Genomic DNA, 22,096 nt, shown 5'->3' with positions numbered 1-22,096 from the left:
AGATTCCATTGTACCATACTAGTCCCTGGCTCAGGGGATGTACAGGTAATCTACTTCTAGAGCACTGCAAATGCTACTCATGAGCTAGCTTCAGTAGTCTAAGATGAGGTGCTCTGACTTTTTAACCCCTCCTTTTCAGAGGGGAAATGCTTACATTTAGGGAGGGAGGGGGTAATTTTTAACACCTGCACAATGGGCAGGAGAGGGGTTTAATCAGCAAATTTACAAAGCCCAACCCCAAACCAGCGTGAACGCACCTGCTTCCAATTTAGCCGCGCGGATTTGGGGGAGTCCAAGTAACCCGCTCGAGACGTGGGTTCATAATTATGTGTAAATGAGGCTCCATTCCTGATATTTTGGCAGCCATTTAAATTTAACACTGACCGGCCGGGTTTCCCAGAGCTCAGGAAACCCGGCAGCTAAAGGGAAGCAGGAGCAGCCAGATCAAGCAGGCAAGTGCTTCTTATGGCACTGCTCATGTGCCAGAAGGAGCAGGAGTGCTTCGCCACCCCTCAAGCAGATCTTCTGCTGTGATCAGCCGCCCCCCACCCTTCCAAACCCGCAATGATTCCCGCTCCCCCTCCCTTCCGATTGCCAGTCCAATCCCCACCACCCCTCACGTCAACCCACAATGTTTCCTAGTCCCCATTCCATCCCAATTGCCAGTCGACTCTCTTCCCCTCCACCAACCAATGTTTCCCATTTGCCAGGGACCATCCCCAACACTCCTCAGCTGCAACCTTCTACCACTGGCTTTCCAGATTGACAGGCTGGCTGGCTGTTGGGTGGGAAACAGAGTAAAGAAATGATAGAGGTCCTGGCGTTAAGTTCAGCAGTACCACTGTGTTCTCGGCATTTCCAGCCCCCCCCCCCCCCCCCCGTAAGTATTGGGGCCCTGGTGTCCATTTCTGACAGTGTGGAAATTAATCAGGTAGGGTGACAAATCTCTCTTTAAATATATAGTCTAGCCCAGACTATCAAACGAGACCTGGGGGAATCCCAACACTACCTATAGCAAGGATATTGGAAAGAATCCTCCGCAAGCTGTATTCGCACTCCAAGCCTAGAATAGAAACATAGAAGATAGGAGCAGGAGTAGGCCATTCGGCCCCTCGAGCCTGCTCCGCCATTTAATGCGATCATGGCTGATCACCCAAATTCAGTACCCTGTCGTTGCTTTCTCCCCATATCCCTTTAGCCTTAAGAAATATATCGAATCCCTTGAATATATTTAATGAATTGGCCTCAACTGCCTTGTGTGGTAGAGAATTCCACAGGTTCACCACTCTCTGGGTGAAGAAATTCCTCCTCATCTCAGTCCTAAATGGCTTACCCCTTATCCTTAGCCTGTGACCCTTGGTTCTGGACTCTCCCGCCATCGGGAACATCCTTCCTGCATCTAGTCTGTCTAGTCTTGTTAGAATTTTATAAGTTTCCATGAGATCCCCTCTCATTCTTCTAAACTCTAGCAAATATAAGCCTAATCGACCCAATCTCTCTTAATAAGTCATTCCTGCCAACCCAGGTATCAAGTCTGGTGAATCTTCGCTGCACTCCCTCCATGGCAAGAACATCCTTCCTCAGATAAGGCGACCAAAACTGCACACAATACTCAAGGTGTGGTCTCACCAAGGCCCTGTACAACTGCAGCAAGGCATCCTTGCTCCTGTACTCGAATCCTCTCGCTATGAAGGCCAACATACCATTTGCCTTCTTAACTGCCTGCTGCCCCTGCATGCTTACCTTCAGCGACTGGTGCACAAGGTCTCGTTGCACTTCCCCTTTTCCCAATCTATTGCCGTTCAGATAATAATCTGCCTTCCTGTTTTTGCCACCAAAGTGGATAACCTCGCATTTATCCACATTATACTGCATCTGCCATGCATCTGCCCAATCACCCAACCTGTCCAAATCATACTGGAGTTTCTCTGCATCCTTCTAACACACATTCCCACCCAGCTTTGTGTCATCTGCAAACTTGGAGATATTACATCTAGTTCCCTTGTCTAGATCATTAATATATATTGTGAGTGGCTGTGGTCCTAGCACCGATCCCTGCGGTGAATAGTCTGATACACAAGTTGATTCAAATATAGGACATCTGAGCAGTAAAATGATAATATAGACAGTGCAACATTCCCCCCCCCCCCCCCAGCTCCCTCAACCCCCTGTCCCACCACCCTGAAAATAATAGATTGAGGGGTTGGTTGGGTGGAACCTGGATTAAAAAAATGTTTCTTCAATTAAAATAATGCACGAGACCCTGCAAGGTATGTAATGACAGGTCACGCAGTCTTTCTCATTCTTTGAATGCAGTGTAATCTCTACATTACAACCAGGATAGTCTACATGAAGGAAAGTCAGCTGGGGAATTTCTGATATAATAGAATTATAAGATAGGGTAGACATCTGGTAGCTGAGGTTTGAAGCGGCTGTGTCGAGATAAACTGATTGGTATTCAGCTTCAGGGATAGTCGAGACATCATGCATCATTGCAGGAGGCCATATCAATCAATCAATGTCTAATATAGGAGATGCAATTGTGACCCACTGTACAAAGTCAGCCATCTGCTTGGAGAGGGGAGTAAAGTCCACTGCCACAGGTGTAATGGATTCCTTCAGGTGGATATTTTAATTTTTTTCCGGTAATTCTAATTTTAACTGTAGTGGTCAGAGTGCAGGAAAACAACCTCTTCTACACTGAGCAACTCCACAAAGACTCTCAGCAACAGGGAAATGCTCCAACACTGACACAGCTGATCGCAATCTGCAATCAAACGTTCCCTCCTGTTCACACTATTCAGAAAGATAAGGGGGAGAGTACTTCTTGTAATATACTGTATTAAGTTTACTAATCAAAAACAGCTTAATTACATTGTGCCACATTGGGTACATTTATTCAACCAGGAATTAAGAGGACTCCTTTGTCAAAAAAAAGTTCCCTATGAGGAAAGATCACATATCTTATATGTTACCAAATAACTGCATCCTCCAACTTTCCCAGTTATCAACTCGATTTTTTTTTTTTATCCCTCTCTCTGGTTCAGCACATACTTCAAATCATACCCAATGGCTCAGCCAGACAATCTGCTTCTGGGAGTATCTGTTAGGAGGTGTAAGAGAGTGAAATAGATCGACTTTCCTCTTTTAAAAAAAATGAAACCTTCCTTCTCTGCTAATATTACATAGGAAACAGGCACAGACTCACTTTCCCGCACACACTCATTCAGCACATTGGTACACCGATGCATTGTGCTCCTTATCTGTCTGTACAGAATATTCTCGTTCAAGCTTTTTGGATCATTAAAGTTAGTTGATAGCCGAAACTTAAATACCTTTGTGCGTTTGGAGAGCTGTTTTGATTTCATCTTTTCTTAATAGACTTACGTATGTCACAGCTCGTGAGGGTCATATGGTTAAGATTTTGTCTTACATCAACATCAAACGTTTAACACCTTCACCAGCTCTCATGTTCAATGTAAGTAATTCATGTTTTCATTTACAACTTCAAAAAATGAGGATAGCCTGGTGCTAGTGTACTAAGATGATGAATGTCAGAATGATAGTAAGCCGTTTGTGTATCCACAGCAGTGGCAGTAATGGAAGACCACCATCATTATTTACAATAAAAATTTCATAAACAGTCTAGATAGTGTCTAAAATTGCTGAAAATGTAGTGAGTGAAAATTATACATTTGTATATTGTAGCCCAGCACCTGCAACTGACTGTAAGTGCCATTTGTTGGTGTTCTATGGTAGTGTTGTGAAATGCAATACATTCAAAGAGCAACTTAAACAGACTTCCTTCTATTGTATATTGAGATTGTCTGATGCCTACAGTTAACAATAGCAGTGCTTGGAAATTGTTATTTATGGGCAGGGAATCAGTGATCTGCTGTATAGTAAAAATGTTACATCGCCAAATGAAGGCATGATTCTAAATCCTGAATTCAGTTCAATGTCTACAGAAGAATGAATACTGCCTTGAACAACGAGGAAAAAAAGTTAAACACTTCACACCACACTGTGTAACTAGAGGAGGTACCAGAGCACGAAGGACAATGAGATAATCTAACATTTGCACAATAAATTTTTATTACAAAGTTAAGCAGATGAGAAAGATGGATGGAAAAGTGAAGACTAACGAATGTGGAAAGCTATACTTTTAGTAGATAACTAACTTTCCTCATTCATTCGACCTCTACATGGAAATAAATTGGCCCTGAATTTGCGGTCAGTGGCACAGCTAAGGAGTACGCCGCCATCATCCGAACGAAAGCCACACTTCGTTAAGTTGCTTTCAAACGCTGCAGAGTTGTGAGCAGTGTAGCGGCCCACGGATCCGAGGGACGCACCGTTGTATGAATGCGAACCTGGGATCATGTGGGGCAGCGCTCCTTTCACTTCCTGACTCTTAACCGATCAGGAAACATAGAAATCTCCGATAGGACAGCATTAAGCTTTGCAGAAAGTCGATATAAGCAGCTGACCTGGTTTTATTTTATTTTTATTTTTTTTACTGTTCACACTGCACTTTCCAAAAGATGGCTTAAGCATCTTTCTTTGGTTGGCATTAGTTTTGCTACATTAAACGATTTGATGTCAGGCTTCGGCTTTTAAATTGCTGGATATTAAAAAAACCTCATTTAAAATAATTTAGCAGCCAGAAATGCTATTTTATTAATAAATTACGATCATTGCAATAGTATTTAATACACAAACCAAGATTAATGGAATTCGATCAAACAGTGAAAAGTTTTGAGATACTTTTTACTGACGGTGTCCTCAAAACCATAAAACTCGATTAGGATGCTTTTTATGGGCCGTAGCATAAACCTAGTTCAAAATTATACAATTTTCACACTCCTGCGCCTGTTTGCAGCAGTGTTAAAAATTTTCAGGGTAATTAATGCGCAGTAGGTGGGCAATTAGCCCAACTTTTCGCCAGCATGTTGATTTCAATGGGTAGGTGAAACGTGCAGCACAGCCAATGCGGAGTCGGAACCGGACAGATCGGAAGTTCAGGATTTAACACATGCGGAAATCCCGAACTTGCGGTCAATTTCAAAGGCGATATGACGGCATGCTCTGCGAGTACGCATTCATACTGATCGCGAATTCAGGGCCATTATATGCAAGTCCTGCAAAAAAAAGAGTGGTTGGGCTTCTCTGATCAGGCTTGAACTACAGCTATACATGCTTATCTTAAGCGGTTAGATAAAACATAGTGAAACCACAGAAGTTGCTCTCTGAATTTATCTGCACATCATAAGGTGGCATAACACAGGTAGAATTGGCTCCAATCCTTTCCTGACCACTGATGGAGTAAAATAAGGCAATAGATTAGATTCCACTCTTTTGTAGTGAGTTTGCTCAAAAATTCTGATCCAATAGAAAATAAGCCATTTAGCATTCTGAACATACAGAACAAAAAAGGGAATAAAGTGGTACTTAATGGAAGAAACATGTGCAGTACATAAAGAAAATAAGATTCTTTCAGATTCAACTTTATGAAAAAACATTTTCCCCCTCATGGCAAGTAAGAAAAAGCAGATCACCATCAAAGCACAGACCTCACTAACAATACATACTGAAATCTGAAATTAATGTAAACAGCATGGCAGTTTTATGTAAGGTACATCTGGCATGAATATCCTACAAAAAAAGCTTATGGGGCCAAAAATCTTTTTTTTGGGGGGGGGGGGGGGGGGGTGGGATGGTCCAACCTGGCAGATCATCCATCAGGGGTTGGGGATCAAGAATTCAGATCTGCATGGTTTCCATTCCATTTAAGTTACATCAAAAATTCTGATCAACAGACTGGGGAGTCTCCTGCTTGCGCCCACCCCAATATCTGCAGACAGTTTTAGCGGGGGTTGGGGTGTTCCTAAGCTACACTAGAAATTTCTCCCAGTTATACCACCTGTGGGACATATGCTTGCTGAGCGGAGGTATAGGTCCCATACTGGCCTTAAATAGGCACCAAGATTGCTGGTATGAAAGCCTTCTCCTTCAATATTCAAAAATTCTTGTTCATATTTATCTTTGCCCTTCCCAGGTCTCAGAAATACCTGATCAGGGGCCTCTACAGGCACAGGCCACCTAGTTGCAATATGAAAGTGACCCTGTCCCCACGATTTTAGATGAGTTACCATCAGTGCTCTGTGGTGGCCAGAGGTTTTGACCTACCACTCTTCCAGCAGTAAAGCGGAGACCCTGGAATTTCAGGCCCAAACTGTTTATGAGATAATACTGAAGGCAGCTAAGTAGATTATCAGTAAGCTAAAAGATAGATCTTGATCCGTGCTACAATTTTCAACACTGAAAACCCCTTGAACACAATCTTCAGTGAAATTCATTGTAATCTCTATTAATCCTTGTAACATCAAAAAATAACAAATCGTGCAAGCTTAGCCCTTAGTACAAACCTAGCTTTACTTTTACAAGTGCTGAGCTGGCTGCTTTTAACCTTAGAGCGATCGCACCGCTGTGACTGTTTCCAATCCAGATTCTTTTCTGGATTGGAAACAGTTTCTTAGCTGGACAGAAAACCAAAGGCTTGACTGCTGACCCGTCTCAGCTCTCCATCTGAGGATTGGCTGGTTACCGCCCTCCTAGGCATGTGTCCGTGGCAGCACCTCCCTCTGAGCTCACATGAATGAAGCCATCGCAACATATTACACCCAATTTCCTTTCTGGGAGATGTTAATTGACCTAATTGTCTCAGAAAAATTGGTCTAATTCACATTCCCAGATATTGGGTGTTCTGAGGATTTAATCCATTGCAAGACAAATTTAACTTAATAGGAGGGTTTTATTATCAATTACCCAAAATTCCTCCTAGGTTAAAATCAAAAATCCCAAAATACAACAATTAGCATACCTTTAATTGAACCAGGATGGCAGAAATGTTACAACCAATAGATATATTCATGGTTTTAGCACTAACAAACAAACCTTTTTCACTTTGCACTACAAGTTTATAAAGTGGATACCTTTACATGCTGGGAAAGTCCGTATTGATGGAAATACTGGTTGGATAGGCTGATCTTTTCAATAGCCAAAAGAATGCGACTACAAACTTGTCTGTAGCAGTTAAGGTTCATCTGCATATCCATCATCATGTTGCCATAAAGGACACTTTCTTCTAAGATTGGGATCTCTCAATACATTAATACAAAAGCAAAATACTGCAGATGCTGGAAATCTGAAATAAAAACAGAAAATGCTGGAAATACTTAGCAGGTCAGGCAGCATCTGTAAACAGAGTTAACGTTTCAGGTCGATGACCCTTCGTCAGAACTGGAAAAAGTTAGAGATGTAACAGATTTTTAAGCAAGTGTAGGGGCAGAAAAAGGGAGGAGGGGAGGAAAGAACAAAAGGGAAGGTCTGTGATAAAATGGAAGGCAGGAGAGATTAAAAGACAAAAGGGATGATGTTGCAAGGCAAAAGGAGATGGTAATGGGACAGGTTAAGAAACAAAAGATGACACTAGATGAGGTGTAAATTGCAATGGCAGAATCATCAACAGCTGCCATGTGAGAGAAAAAAAGAGAGAAAAAAAATAGGGGCAGGAGTTATAGTCTGAAATTGTTGAACTCAAATGTTGAGTCCAGAAAGCTGTAAAGTGCCTAATCAAAAGATGAGGTGCTGTTCCTCGAGCTTACGTTGAGATTCGTTGGAACAGTGTAAGAGGCCAAAGATGGAGCGATCAGAGGGGGCGTGGAGCAGAAAATTAAAGTGACAGGCGACCGGAAGCTCGGTGTCGCACTTACGGATTGAACGGAGGTGTTCTGCAAAGCGGTCACCCAATCTGCATTTGGTCTCCCCAATGTAGAGGAGACCACATCGTGAGCAGCGAATACAGTATACTAAATTGCAAGAAGTACAAGTAAATCGCTGTTTCACCTGGAAGGAGTGTTTGGGGCCCTGGACAGTGGGAAGGGCAGGAAGTAAAAGGGCAGGTGTTGCAGTCCTGTTTGTGGATCTTGGGAAGGAGGTAAAAGCAGGCTGTGCAGGGTTGGGGAACTATGAGGTTGGTGGCCGTGGAGGGAAGATCTCCAGAGGAGATGAGGTCAATGACAGTCTTGGAAACAATGGCTTGATGTTCGGTAGTGGGGTCATGGTCCAGGGGGAGGTAGGAGGAGATGTCAGAGAGTTGGTGTTCAACCTCCACTAGGTAGAGGTCGGTTCGCCAAAGGACGACAGTGCCACTCTTGTCAGCAGATTTAATGACAATGTTGGGGTTGGATCTGAGAAAATGGAGTGCTGCAAATTCAGAGAGGGGTAGGTTGGAGTGAGTGAGAGGAGCAGAGAAATTGAGATGGCTGATGTCACACCAGCAGTTTGCAATGAAAAGATCTAGAGAGGTTAAGATCTACAGATGCTGCCTGACCTGCTGAGTATTTCCAGCATTTTCTGTTTTTATCTCTCAATACATCCCATTTAGTTCAGCATCAGGGGTACCAAAATCTTTAGTAGGATGGACCAACTTCCCTGAATTTAGATACCAATACCTATTTCTTGCACTGCTTAGATAGCTGTGGAGTTTGCCTTGGGAGCTGGCAGACAGCTACAGTGTATGCACTTCTTGAAGCTGACCCTGCTCCAGTCCTACCGTTATTGATAGTCAAATGCCCTGCTGCTTTTGTTAATTTAGCTTGATCAGAATGTTGGACTCACTAGCACCTGCAGTACGGTGCCCTCAGTATGTCACGTTTCAACCTCTGTTCCTTTTTAGAATCACATAACAGCTTCTGAAAAAAATCCTGGTAAATACAATATATGTAAATACAATCTGTAACTACTCTTCAGTCAGTTAATTGTTTAATGCTTCACTCTATTTTTCAGGGCATTCTAGCTATTATCTACATAATTCCAGCAGATATCGACACTCTTATAAACTACTTCAGCTTTGCTTCCTGGATTTTTTATGGACTGACTACATTGTCACTGATCGTCATGAGATTTACAAGAAAAGATCTGAAAAGACCAGTAAAGGTTAGATTTTTGTGGCCTTTCTTTTCTATACGAATGTAACTATGTGGACTGACATTACTTTTACCAATTAAAATTTACATTTATTTTTCAGGAACCCCATTTAATCTCAGTGGGCTTTTGCTCACAAAAGTTTTTTTCCCCATTAAACAGTGTATAATATTGGCATAAGAACAGAAAATGCTGGAAATACTCAGCAGGTCAGGCAGCATCTGTGGAGAGAGAAACAGAGTTAATGGGCTGGATTTTCTCAATGGAGACGAGTTGGAGGCTGGACTGCTGCTTGTCGGGTCTATGTCCCACCTCCATCATCTTCTGGCCAACCAGCGGGATTTTCCCGATTGACCTGGTTAAGCCCACCCTGCGGGCTCAGCAGGCCAATTAGGGAAGAAGTCACTGACAGAGCACGTCAACGCCTGACATGCTATCTGTCAAGACTTCTTGAAAGAAGAAATGTCAGCGTTTGACAGCTCTGTGAAGCTGTCAAACACTGACATTCTCTGTAGTTTGATGAGTCCTTGTGTTCAGGACTCATCAAACCTTTCAACTTTGTAGATTTCAGATGACTGTTGGTTCGGTGTATCCAACAGCCAGTCTGTGAAATCGACAAGGAAGATGTCGGGACTCCCAACCCAGAGCGGATGAAGGTTGTAGGCAGAAACCAAGGTAAGTGAACATTTTTTAACACTTAACACTCACCTTACATACTTACCACTCCACACTTGCACCCATCACTCACCTCTACATCTTACTTTCAGGTTCCTCCAACCCCCGCAGACCTCCTACTCGACTCCTCCAACCCAGTGGGATTCGCCAAGGTCGGGAAGCCATCACCCAAGAAGTGAAATGGGACTAATCCTTTTTTCTGCCTGTTAACAGACAGTTAAAAGGATTTAATCCCTTTCCCACCTCCAGGAGACGGGACCTGAAGCAGCACATCTTCCCACCTCCTGGCAAAAGGACATGGAGGCAAGATGGAGTACGGGTTTGCCATCCGCCCCCACTTTCTGCTACTTTACTGGCAGTCCTGCCTCCATGGCGCTGAGAAAATCCAGCCCAATGTTTCAGGTTGTTGACCTTTCATCAGAACTGGAAAAAGTTAGAGATGTAACAGATTTTAAGCAGGTGCCGAGGCAGGGAAAGGGGGAGGGGAGGAAAGAACCAAAGGGAAGGTCTGTCATAGGGTGGAAGGCAGGAGTGATTAAATGACAAAAGGGATAAAGGTGCAAGGCAAAAGTGGGTGGTAATGGGACAAGTAAAAAACACAAAAGCTGGTTCTAGACTTGTTTAAAAGTTGTGATGAAAGGTGAAAAACCTGAAATGTTAACTCTGTTTCTCTCTCCATAGATGCTGCCTGACCTGCTGAGCAGTTCCTGCATTTTCTGTTTTTATTTCAGATTTCTAGCATCCACAGTACAGGAAACTTTTTTTTAATCCGGCACGGACGGGACCGACATGGTGCCGGTTCATCAAAAATTCCGGATAACCGAACGCTATAGTAAAAGATAGGGAGAGTTGACAGCTCCGTATAAAGCAACAAACTCTGTTGCTTAGCAACAAGTGTAGAACAATGGCCACAAGTTCCAAGTGTCTCTGTAGCTTAGCAACAGCTGCAGCCACACCCTTGCACAGCAACAGATGGAGGAAGGCAAATACAATATGAAGTAAAACCTACTCCTGAATTTTGCCGGTTAACCAAGATTTCCAGTTATTTAGGTGCCGGTAAATCGAAAGTTTCCTGTATTTTGCTTTTGTATATAATATTGGCAGTTGGGCTGAATGCTGTACAAAACACAGTAGTAGTTATAATTTAATTTGCCAAAGAATATATGCTGCATACCCTGTACTAGGCTCAATTAGTTTGTATAAGAGGCTAAGTGAATTGATAAATTCACAAATTAAATAGGGAGAGCTATTATAAATGTATTAATCTCACTAAGGTGAAATTGTTTAATACAAAAAAATCAATTTTTCAGGGCTTACTCAGCTGTTATCTAAAACTGAAATTGCAGGCAAGTGAACCCATGATTTTCTGATAAGCTGCTTGCTGCATCCAAGGCCCAGTCAACAGAGCAGGGCCTCAGAAAAAATAATTTAATGTTTCCCAGGCGAAATATTCTGACAATTCAAGAGTTCCAGATTTGTCTCCTACAATGTGTACAGCAATCAGTGAAGTAAATCCAAATGCTCAGAGATTTATCAAATATAATCTACACATGATTTCCCTACACATTTCCCCACAATTAGTGCCTTCAATTTATCAACATGCATCACCTTCCATTGCCAGTAGGTGCTCGATAAGCAGTTTTACTTCTTCTATTTTCACTTCTGCCTCCATGGCACTGAGAAAATCCAGCCCAATGTTTCAGGTCGTTGACCTTTCATCAGAACCGGAAAAAGTTAGAGATGTAACAGATTTTAAGCAGGTGCCGAGGCAGGGAAAGGGGGAGGGGAGGAAAAAAAGCATCAATAATTTTATTGTATTTTTGAGCATTGCCAATATTGAATAAAGCTGGCTGTACAACTCCTCTGATATAGTGGAAAATTATGAATAATTTAATGCATTTTGTCAGTCCACAATACAATTAATGGAAGGTTTTGTACTGAATTTCCTTGTACTGAATATATGTACTTGTGAACATACTGCCACACACTCCCATAGTTCATCCTCCAAATTATTGTTCGTTTATAATCCTTCTTACTGCTTCTGTAAAACTTGGATTCATATTGAAATCAGTCCATAATATTTTTTGCCTTAGCACTTTTAGCCTCAGTTTGAGTAGATACACGGCAGTCTGCTTATTATTGCCTTTATTGAGAACACAGAGTACAGGAGACCAGTACAGGTCTTCTTTCACAGGGAACAGTGTATGGACTTATTATATAAAGTCAATCTATTATTTTTTTAAATGCTGCGTCTTCTCCCCTCTCTGGGTCTCATTATACCAAATATTGTTACTCACTTGAGAAGGTGGGTATGCAAACTGCTCCCAGGTCTCTGTTAATGGCTCTCTGTGATGGTCTTTCCCCGACCCACATATTACCCCATGATTTAGTACTGTGCAACTAGACATTTTATGATTTTTTGTTGACACTGCAACTTTGTTCAAATAGTCCCAAGTAAACAATCTCTTACAAATATAATAGAATGTAGGGCTGCTCATTATATTCATAGGTCTTTGGAACTGGCCAAATTACACACTGAACTTGTACTATACTTTGTGAAAGCTTATCCGGTAATCTGCTGTGGTGAGCTGCATGGTTTCAGCTGGTTAAATGCTAGCAGTATCCCTGTGAATGCTTGTTTCCTAAGCCTTTGCTCTGCAAACCTGCACCTAAACTCTGGCCTTAAGTGGGATGTGTCCCTACAGGGATAGTGTGTGCACTCCACATAGGACAAACAGAAAGTCTACAGGTGGTTATAGATTTCTCAGTAACTTGAATTGGAGACTCTTGAACATGGTGATGGGTTTCTGCATGTCAGAAAGCAGGCTGATCAAAAAAACCTCAAACCTCTCCCAGGTTTGTATTGTTAAAATCTCAGTGTGCATTCTCATTTCAGGTCCCCATAGTTGTTCCAGTTGTGGTGACTCTTGCCGCTATCTACTTGGTTATCGCTCCAATCATTGGTGCCCCAGACTGGGCATACCTATATTGTGCACTATTTATTGTGGGAGGACTGATATTTTACGTCCTGTTCATTTACTTTCGCGTCAGCTGGACTCGCAGAATAATGAGTAAGTAGTAAATATTTGTTGCTTAATGTATTCATTATTACTTAACTTGAGAACTAGAGACAAGTTTCAAAGCAAACAGAATGTGAAGTGATTCCAAGTTGGGCTTATTTGCGATTTATAAAATCAGAAAAGTAGTCCAGTATGTACCTTTTAGTGTTATTACTTAAACTTAATGATCCAAGTTGGATAAGCATTTGGCAACAAACTGAATTCCACGATAAAGCTAGTGAATTGTGCGTTGCTTTTGAACTCGGGCTGGCCAGGACATTCCTATAAAATACAAGGTGAGACATTGTCATTATGCTGTTCTTGCCAATTTCCCAGCAGGCAGCTCAGATTAGCTGACCACAGACCCAAGAGTATCAAATGGCTCAAGGAGATATAAATAAACGACTTTGTTACTGGTTATTTGTCACCATGTTTTTCAGCTGCTGGTTTTAGGCCTGCTAGTGATTTTTTTTGAGCAGATGATTATTTTTAAATTAAAAAAAGATTTAAGAAGCATTTGCATTTGTCAAATTATAAAAAACTATTTGGTGACATCATCAAGCGGGAATTGAAATGGTCTAGTGGATTTTGTGACAGAATTCCTTGACACACAATGATTCATATCATGTAACAAAAGTATTTCCTGGTAGTAAAGCCTCTCTCACAAACTTCACCTTCCTTTTCAGACCTAGCATTTGGACTCTATTAGGAGTAACCCAGATCCAAGCTCGATAAAAACACTCATGCAGAGCTGTGTTGACAAATGTAAATATTTCAATGAATAACTTAGATTATCCAAGAGGAATCTTAGACTAAAAGCAAAAAATATTTTTTGTTGACTAATTTACCAAGTACTGTTTCTATTATGAGTAAAATAAGATAGAATTTCAGCAGATAGCACGTCTTATTCGATAAATGAATTTGAAGAAAACCATATTTGAGAATATATTCAGCTGCACAAGATGTTTTACATTTTTGTTGGGTGTGTATTTCACACAGTGGGTCGTGAGTCTTTGGAACTCTCTTCCTCAGAGGGCGGTGGAAGCAGAGTCTTTGAATATTTTTAAGGCAGAGGTAGATAGATTCTTTATAAGCAAGGAGGTGAAAGGTTATCGGATGTAGGCGGGAATGTGGAGTAATCATAGAAACATAGAAGATAGGAGCAGGAGTAGGCCATTCGGCCCATCAAGCCTGCTCCGCCATTCAATGAGATCATGGCTGATCACCCAAATTCAGTAACCTGTCCCTGCCTTCTCCCCATATCCCTTTAGCCTTAAGAAATATATCTAACTCCTTTTATTTAATGAATTGGCCTCAACTGCCTTCTGTGGTAGAGAATTCCACAGGTTCACCACTCTCTGGGTGAAGAAATTCCTCATCTCTGTCCTAAATGGCTTACCCCTTATCTTTAGACTGTGACCCCCGGTTCTGGACTCCCCTGCCATCGGGAACATCCTTCCTGCATCTAGTCTGTCTAGTCCTGTTAGAATTTTATGTTTCAATGAGATCCCCTCTCATTCTTCTAAACTCCAGCGAGTATAAGCCCAATCGACCCAATCTCTCCTCATACGTCATTCCTGCCATCCCAGGTATCAGTCTGGTGAATCTTTGCTGCACTCCCTCCATGGCAAGAACATCCTTCCTCAGATCAGATCAGCCATGATCTTATTGAATGGCGGAGCAGGCTCGAGGGGCCGAGTGGCCTACTCCTGCTCCTAATTCATATGTTCATATACAGCCTATATTTCACCTCCTTATCAACAAAAGCACCGTATAAGTTTTAATACATGAGTAACTGTGAAAGTATAAAATGTCTTTGCATGATTGCATCAGACCCCATCATGTTCATGACTGTAGGTGACTGTTTCGATGAAAAAGTAACCTTTAAATTTTATTTCCAGGGCCCATTACCAAGCATCTGCAGCTGTTAATGGAGGTGGTACCAGCAGAGACTGAACAGTAAAAGTACCCGTCATCTCACTCTTAATTCACTCCTTTAATATTTTATGGTACTAGACATGGAAGCAAGGGGCAGAGAAAGCTGTAATATATTTCCTGACATCTTCGAAAAAACAAACATCTTTCTCCAATTTCTCTCCCATCTCCCCATGTGCCCTCTCCGAGCTCATTTTGTCCATGAGACCCACCTCCTGCTCCCTCGAGCCTATTCCCACTAAACTGAACACCGAACTTCCCTTCCTGGCTCCCATGTTAGCTGATACTGTGAACAGTTCTCTCTCCTCAGGTACTGGTCCCCTTTCCTTCAAATCAGCTGTCATCATCTCTCTCCTCAAAAATACACTTGACCCCCTCCGTCCTTGCAAACTACTGCCCCATCTCCAATTTCCCTTTCCTCTCCCAAGTCCATGAACGTGTTGTCACCTCCCAAATCTGTGCCCCTCTTGCCCGGAATTTCATGTTTGAATCCATCCAATCAGTTTCCGCCCATGCCACAATACCAAAACGGCTCTTATCAAAGTCACAAATGACATCCTTTGTGACTGTGACAAAGGTAAACTATCTCTCCTCATCCTTCTCGACCTGTTTGCAGCCTTTCACACGGTTGATCACTCCATCCTTCTCCAACATCGTCCAGCTGGGTGGGACTGCACTCGCCTGGTTCCATTCTTATCTATCTAATCATAGCCAGAGAATCACCTGCAATGACTTCTCTTCCCGCTCCCACACCATTATCTCTGGTGTTGCCCAAAGATCTATCCTTGGTCCCCTCCTATTTCTCATCTACATGCTGCCCCTTGGCGATATCATCCAAAAACACAGCGTCAGTTTCCACATGTACACTGACAACACCCAGCTCCACCTCACCACTACCTCTCTTGACCCCTCCACTGTCTCTAAAATGTCAGGCTGCTTGTCTGACATCCAGTACTGGAATAGCAGAAATTTCCTCCAATTAAATATTGGGAAGACCAAAGCCATCGTCTTCAGTCCCCGCCACAGACTCCGTTCCCTAGCCACCAAATCCATCCCTCTCCCTGGCAACTGTCTGAGGCTGAACCAGACTGTTCGCAACCTTGGTGTCATATTTGACCCCGAGATGAGCTTCCGACCACATAGCTGCGCTATTACTAAGACTGCCTATTTCCATCACCGTAACATCGCCCGACTCCGCCCCTGCCTCAGCTCATCTGCTGCTGAAACCCTCATCCATGCCTTTGTAACCTCTAGACTGGACTATTCCAATGCACTCCTGGCTGGCCTCCCACGTTCTGCCCTCCATAAACTTGAGGTCATCCAAAACTCTGCTGCCTGTACCCTAACTTGCAACAAGTCCCGCTCACCCATCACCCCTGTGCTAACTGACTTACATTGGTTCCTGGTTAAGCAAAGCCTCGATTTTAAAATTCTCATCCTTGTTTTCAAATCCCTCCGTGGCCTCGCCCCTCACCATCTCTGTAATCTCCTCCAGCCGCACAACCCTCCAAGGTATCTGCGCTCTTCCAATTCTGGCCTCTTGAGAATCCCCAGTTTTAATTGCTGCACCATTGCTGGCCATGCCTTGAGCTGCCAAGGCCCTAAGCTCTGGAATTCGCTCTAAACCTTCCCACATCTCTTCCTCTCTTTCCTCCTTTAAGACAGACCTCTTTGACCATCCTCACCAATCGACCTGTCGCAGATGCACCTGTCCAATATTGGTAGCAGTGACCATTGCACAGTCCTTGTGGCGACTAAGTCACGTCTTCACACCGAGGACACTCCCACTGTGCTAAATGGAGTAGATTCAGAATAGATCTAGCAGCTCAAAACTGAGCATCCATGAGGCGCTGTGGCCCATCAACAGAAGCAGAATTGTATTCCACCACAATCTGTAACCTCATGGCCTGGCATATCCCTCACTCTACCATTACCATCAAGCCAAGGGGCCAACCCTGATTCAATGAGGAGTGTGGAAAAGCATGCCAGGAGCAGCACCAGGCGTACTTAAAAATGAGGTGCCAACCTGGGGAAGATGTAACACAGGACTACATGCATGCTAAACAGCAGAAGCAGCAGGCTATAGATAGAGCTAGGTGATCCCACAACCAACAGATCCAGTTGTGAATGGTGGTGAACAATTAAACTAACGGGAGGAGGAGGCTCCATGAACATCCCCCATCCTCAATGATGGCGATGCCTAGCATGCAAGTGCAAAAGACAAGGCTGAAGCGTTTGCAACTACCTTCAGCCAGAAGTGCCGAGTGGACGATCCCTCTCGGCCTCCACCATCACAGAAGCCAGTTTTCAGCCAATTAGATTCACTTCACGCAATATCAAGGAACAGCTGAGAGCACTAGATACAGCAAAGACTATTGGCCTCGACAACATCCCGGCTGTCGTGCTGAAGACTTGTGCTCCAGTACTAGCTGCGCCTCGAGCCAAACTGTTCCAGTAGAGCTACAACACTGACATCTACCTAACAATGTGGAAAACTGCCGACATATGTCCTGTCCACAAAAAGGACAAATCCAATCCAGGCAATAACCGCCCCATCAGTTTACTCTCAATCATCAGCAAAGTGATGGAAGGTATCATCGACAGTGCTATCAAGTGGCACTTACTCACCAATAACCTGCTCACCTATGCTGTTTGGTTTCCGTCAGGACTACTCGGCTCCAAACCTCATTACAGCCTTGGTCCAAACATGGACAAAAGAGCTGAATTCCAGAGATGAGGTGAAGTGACTGCCCTTGACATCAAGGCAGCATTTGACTGTGTGGCATCAAGGAGCCCTAGTAAAATTGAAGTCAATGGGAATCAGGGGGAAAACTGGCTGGAGTCATACCTAGCACAAAGGAAGATGGTTGTGGTTGTTGGAGGCTAATCATCTCAGCCCCAGGACATCGCTGCAGGAGTTCCTCAGGGCAGCATCCTAGGCCCAACCATCTTTAGCTGATTCATATATGACCTTCCCTCCGTCATAAGGTCAGAGGTGGGGGTATTCGTTGATGATTGCACAGTGTTCAGTTACATTCACAACTCCTCAGATAATGAAGCAGTCCATGCCCACATGCAGCAAGACCTGGACGACATTCAGACTTGGGCTGATAAGTGGCAAGTAACATTTGTGCCAGGCAATGACTATCTCCAAAAAGTGAGTCTAGCCACCTCACCTTGACAATCAACGGCATTACCATCCCCGAATCCCCCACAATCAACATCCTGGGGGGGGGGGGGGGGGCGGGTTCACCATTGACCAGAAACCTAACTGGGCCAGCCACATAAATACAGCAGCTACAAGAGCAGGTCAGAGGCTGGGTATTCTGGTGCAAGTGTCTCATCTCCTGACTCCCTAAAGCCTTTCCACCATCTACAAGACACAAGTCAGGAGTGTGATGGAATACTCTCCACTTGCCTGGATGAGTGCAGCTCTAACAACACTCAAGAAGCTCGACATCATCCAGGACAAAGCTTGATTGGCACCCCATCTACCACCTTAAACATTCACTCCCTCCACCACCGACGTACCTTGCACTGCAGCAACTCAACAAGGCTTCTTTGACAGCACCTCCCAAACCCGCGACCTCTACCATCTAGAAGGACAAGATCAGCAGGCACATGGGAATGTCATCACCTCCAAGTCTCTCACATTCCTGATTTGGAAATATATCGTCGTTCCTTCATTGCCGCTGGGTTAAAATTCTGGAACTCCCTCCCTAACAGCACTGTGGGAGTACCTTCACCACATGGACTGTAGCGGTTCAAGAAGGCGGCTCACCACCACCATCTCGAGGGTAATTAGGGATGGGCAATAAATGCTGGCCTTGCAATCCCAGCAACGAATAAAAAAAGCGCTTTTGATCATCTGCCCTAATATCTGTTTATGTGGCTCAGTGTCAAATGTTGTTTTATAATGCTCCTGTGAAACACCTTGGGCTGTTTAACTACGTTAAAGGCGCTATATAAATACAAGTTGTTAATTATTTTTGCAATTTAACATTCATAGTAATATGCAAGTAAATGCTATTGTGTGCAACTATCTTGAAAATATACCAATTTTATATATATATTATATATATATATATATATATATATATAAATAATTGATACGAATTTTACAAAATCGATTTGCAATGTGATGCTTATGTGTTTGTGTATCTTATTAAAATTCGTATTGAAGGGTACCCTTATTGGTTAGTGTACCATTGTCAAGTGATGGAGCCAGATTTACCATCCTAATTTCCCTCATAGGAAGCTTTGATCGTTACTGTAGTGTCAAAGGAATCCACCAAGTAGAAATCAAGTATTTCCCAAGAGGGAGTAAATCACCCTTACACACCTCCTAACCTCTACAACAAATATGGTGTTTAAGCGTTTTCATTTGCTTTTGATAATTATATAAACTATTTGGAGACATCATTTAATCAGGGAAAGGCATTTGATCCTAAAATGAGAAAGGAAAAGCAAAAATTTAAAAATCTGGTTATCCCAATTGTAATGTGCAAAAGACACAAAGGTTAGTGATCACACTGAACTCTATTTCATGGAGTATACATTTTAATGAGTTAGCGGCCTGACAATCCATTATATTTTCAGCACTTAACATACAATTAGAGTAGGAGATGCAGTGGGTATGTAAGGATGAGGAAGAGCATGTAGCACCTGCATATTTAAAACTTAGAAGGAACAAAGGAAGTTCATGGAAGCACTGGCAATTGTATTCATACAATAAAGATAGAAAGTTTGCAACACAGAGAGTTTGGAGATAGAGGTTAGAAGGGAGCACCCATCAAATATTAAGCATCTTCTTGTATCCTATCCTGCAGTGATTCTAGAAGATGTCTCCACCTCCTCCTCCCCACAATATAGGAGTTATATTCAAGTCTTGAATGGATTTGGGCTTCAAAGAGAGCTAAGATTTGAGTGGGAAAAAGCATTTGGCACAAGAGGAAAATTAAGCTTCTTGGAGGTAGCTTTGGTAATGGAGGAAATGTGGGAGTTGTACTGGCAGTCAGAGAAGATAGTGATGTTTGAATGCCAAGAGATGAAGAAGGATTAAAAGTAAGGAAACTATGAAAGTTAAGAGGCAGTATCTATTACTTTGACTTGCAAGAGGCTTCATGTAATAAATATTTTAAAGACACTCAGCAGGAAGTTGGAATAAAGTTACTGGAGATAACCAAGGTGAGATTGAAAAAGTAAGTTTCAAAAGGAAGTTTTTGAAGGGTGTGAAGACAGGTGGCAAAACAGAAAGGATTTCCTAAGTGAATTCTGGAATACAGTATAGGCCCCGATTTTAACTTCAGGTGGAGTCCCCGCTCAGGTCGGAGTTAAAATTACAGTCGGGTCTCAATTATGTAATCGGGCTGCAACATGCATGTGAAGAAGAACCATGTTGGGTCTGGGTGCGTGTCATTGCTGCCTGCTTAGGAGAGCAGGTGAAAATTGCAGATGTTGCGATCATGGCAGCTTTCGGACAGGTAAGAGCCAGGGCGATTTTAACTGCCCACCCGCCAAGTTTCTGCTGAGCGAGTAGGGTTAAAATCACCCCCATAGTGTCTGAAGGCTCTGCCATTGATGGTGGAGCAGTGGGAGGGGGCAACTCAATAAATCAGAGTTGGAGAAGTAGAGGGTGTATGCTGGGACATAATGGTAGAGAGGATTGTACATTCAGGGCAGAACAAGGAAATTTAAAAATTGTAACCTTTTAAAAACTTACTGAAACAAAACTTTTATTGGCCATTGAAGGAAAACGAGGATATATAGGTGTCATAATTCAGTTAAGAGAACTGAAGGCTGTGAGCACTAATACCGTGCAATCTGATGAGCAGTGAAGTCATTAGCAAAAACGTGAAGATCATAAATCTGAATATGGAACACAGTGGGAGAGGTGGCTGAGTTGTGGGAAATCCCCAAGTTAATGGGAAAACAACACCAGAAGATAAGTTAAAGGTAGGGTGTTTTGTGAAACAAAGAGATAGACATGAATGGTGGGGGCCATTTGATAAATTGTTTAGATAAACATTATTCTAGATGCTCTCAATGGCTTTGGAGATGTCCAAGCAATGACACATGATTCAAAGTGTTTAACAGCAGAGATCCAGAGGTTGCAACATAGGAAACAAGAATACAAGTGCAATCGTCTTGCAAAAACCATACTACCAATCATGGATTAGGCCAGAACTTTCAAAATGAGGGATAATTTGAGTGTTAATAGAAGCTTCTATAATTTTAGACGGTTCTAATGTAAAGTCAAGCTGATCTTAAGAAAAAGTTTGGTGTGAGTATAAAGAAAGAAGAATCGCTTTGTACTCGTGCAGACTTTCTTGTTAACATCAGTGACAGGGCTGATCAAATGGGGTTTTGCACAAGTCTCTTAAGTGACCCACATTCTTCAGATTTTCCAAGCTGTATATCCTGCCTTATCCATGGTATGTTCAGTTTAACCTTAAGATTATACTTGAAACTGACAAAATTCTGAATTTTGTATGCTTATTTCTATGTCAGCAGTAATTATCTAACAATTTAAGGGACAAATATTGTAATGTAGCTACAGTTAATATGCATCATCTACAGTAATGTTATTCAAATGCTTCCAGATTGAATTAAAAGGTGAGCTGCATTTGCTTATCCAATCACTTTGTAGAAGGTGGATTGCTGCCATACTCTACTGCCACCTGCTGTTAAATTGTCACTAATCATTTTGGTTGTTGGCAATGAGAAACTATTTGCTGTTTTGTTCTGAATCTTCAGAATTTTCATCGGCTTTAGAACAGGAAATAATTCAAAATGTGTTAAGGAAAGCGGAGTCTCATTGATCTGTCATCTTTATCAGGCAATGAACATGTGAACAAAATACTACTAGGTCAAAAATAAATTATGACGGGCAAATCACCAAAGCATACTGTTCACCCACTCAACAAGAAAATAATTTTGGCTAAGCACATGCTCAAAACTTTGCATGTACTCATTCATGCAGTACTGTAAAATCGTTTATTGTATTACAGGTGGATGTAAAAGATCCTATGAAGTGCAGGGTCTTAGCCAACATCCTTCCCTCAATGAACATCACCAAAAACTCAGAACAGAAAATGCTGGAAAAACTCAGCAGGCCAGGCAACATCCGTGGAGAGAGAAAGAGAGTCAACGTTTCGGGTCGAAACCCTTCTACAGAACTGAGAGAAAAGGCAGGAAATGAAACAAAGGGCAGTTTGGGGGCTGGGAAAAGGGGGGAGGGGATGAAAGAAGAGACATTAAGAGATATTCAAAGTGAGACGAGATAGTAATAGGACAGGTAAAGAAACAGACAATGGCTCTAGATGAAGTGTGAAATGCGCTGGCAGAGTGAAAGACAGCTGCCATGTGGGAGAGAGGAAAAAAAAGGAAAAGGCACAAACCAAAAGTGTGGATAAAAAGTATAAAAATATAATCGGGGC

At 42.6% G+C, this 22,096-nt stretch overlaps 1 protein-coding gene across 1 annotated transcript in view; it reads left to right on the top strand.

Moving 5' to 3' along the window:
• slc7a9 (solute carrier family 7 member 9) overlaps positions 1–21,282 on the top strand; it is a 109,038-nt gene extending 87,756 nt beyond the window's left edge. Inside the window, exons 10-13 of the mRNA XM_085991577.1 lie at positions 3,382–3,478; positions 8,851–9,000; positions 12,560–12,734; positions 14,624–21,282. Coding sequence (XP_085847703.1) covers positions 3,382–3,478; positions 8,851–9,000; positions 12,560–12,734; positions 14,624–14,685 — 484 coding nt within the window. The 3' untranslated portion in view covers positions 14,686–21,282. The remainder of the gene's footprint in view (positions 1–3,381; positions 3,479–8,850; positions 9,001–12,559; positions 12,735–14,623) is intronic.
• The last annotated feature ends 814 nt before the right edge of the window (positions 21,283–22,096 follow it).

This window comes from Somniosus microcephalus, chromosome 6 (genome assembly GCF_052327205.1).
Source record: "Somniosus microcephalus isolate GS21.2 chromosome 6, FLI_Smic_1.0, whole genome shotgun sequence".
NCBI classification, from domain to species: Eukaryota; Metazoa; Chordata; class Chondrichthyes; order Squaliformes; family Somniosidae; genus Somniosus; species Somniosus microcephalus.
This window is presented reverse-complemented; position numbering and strand designations above follow the sequence as displayed.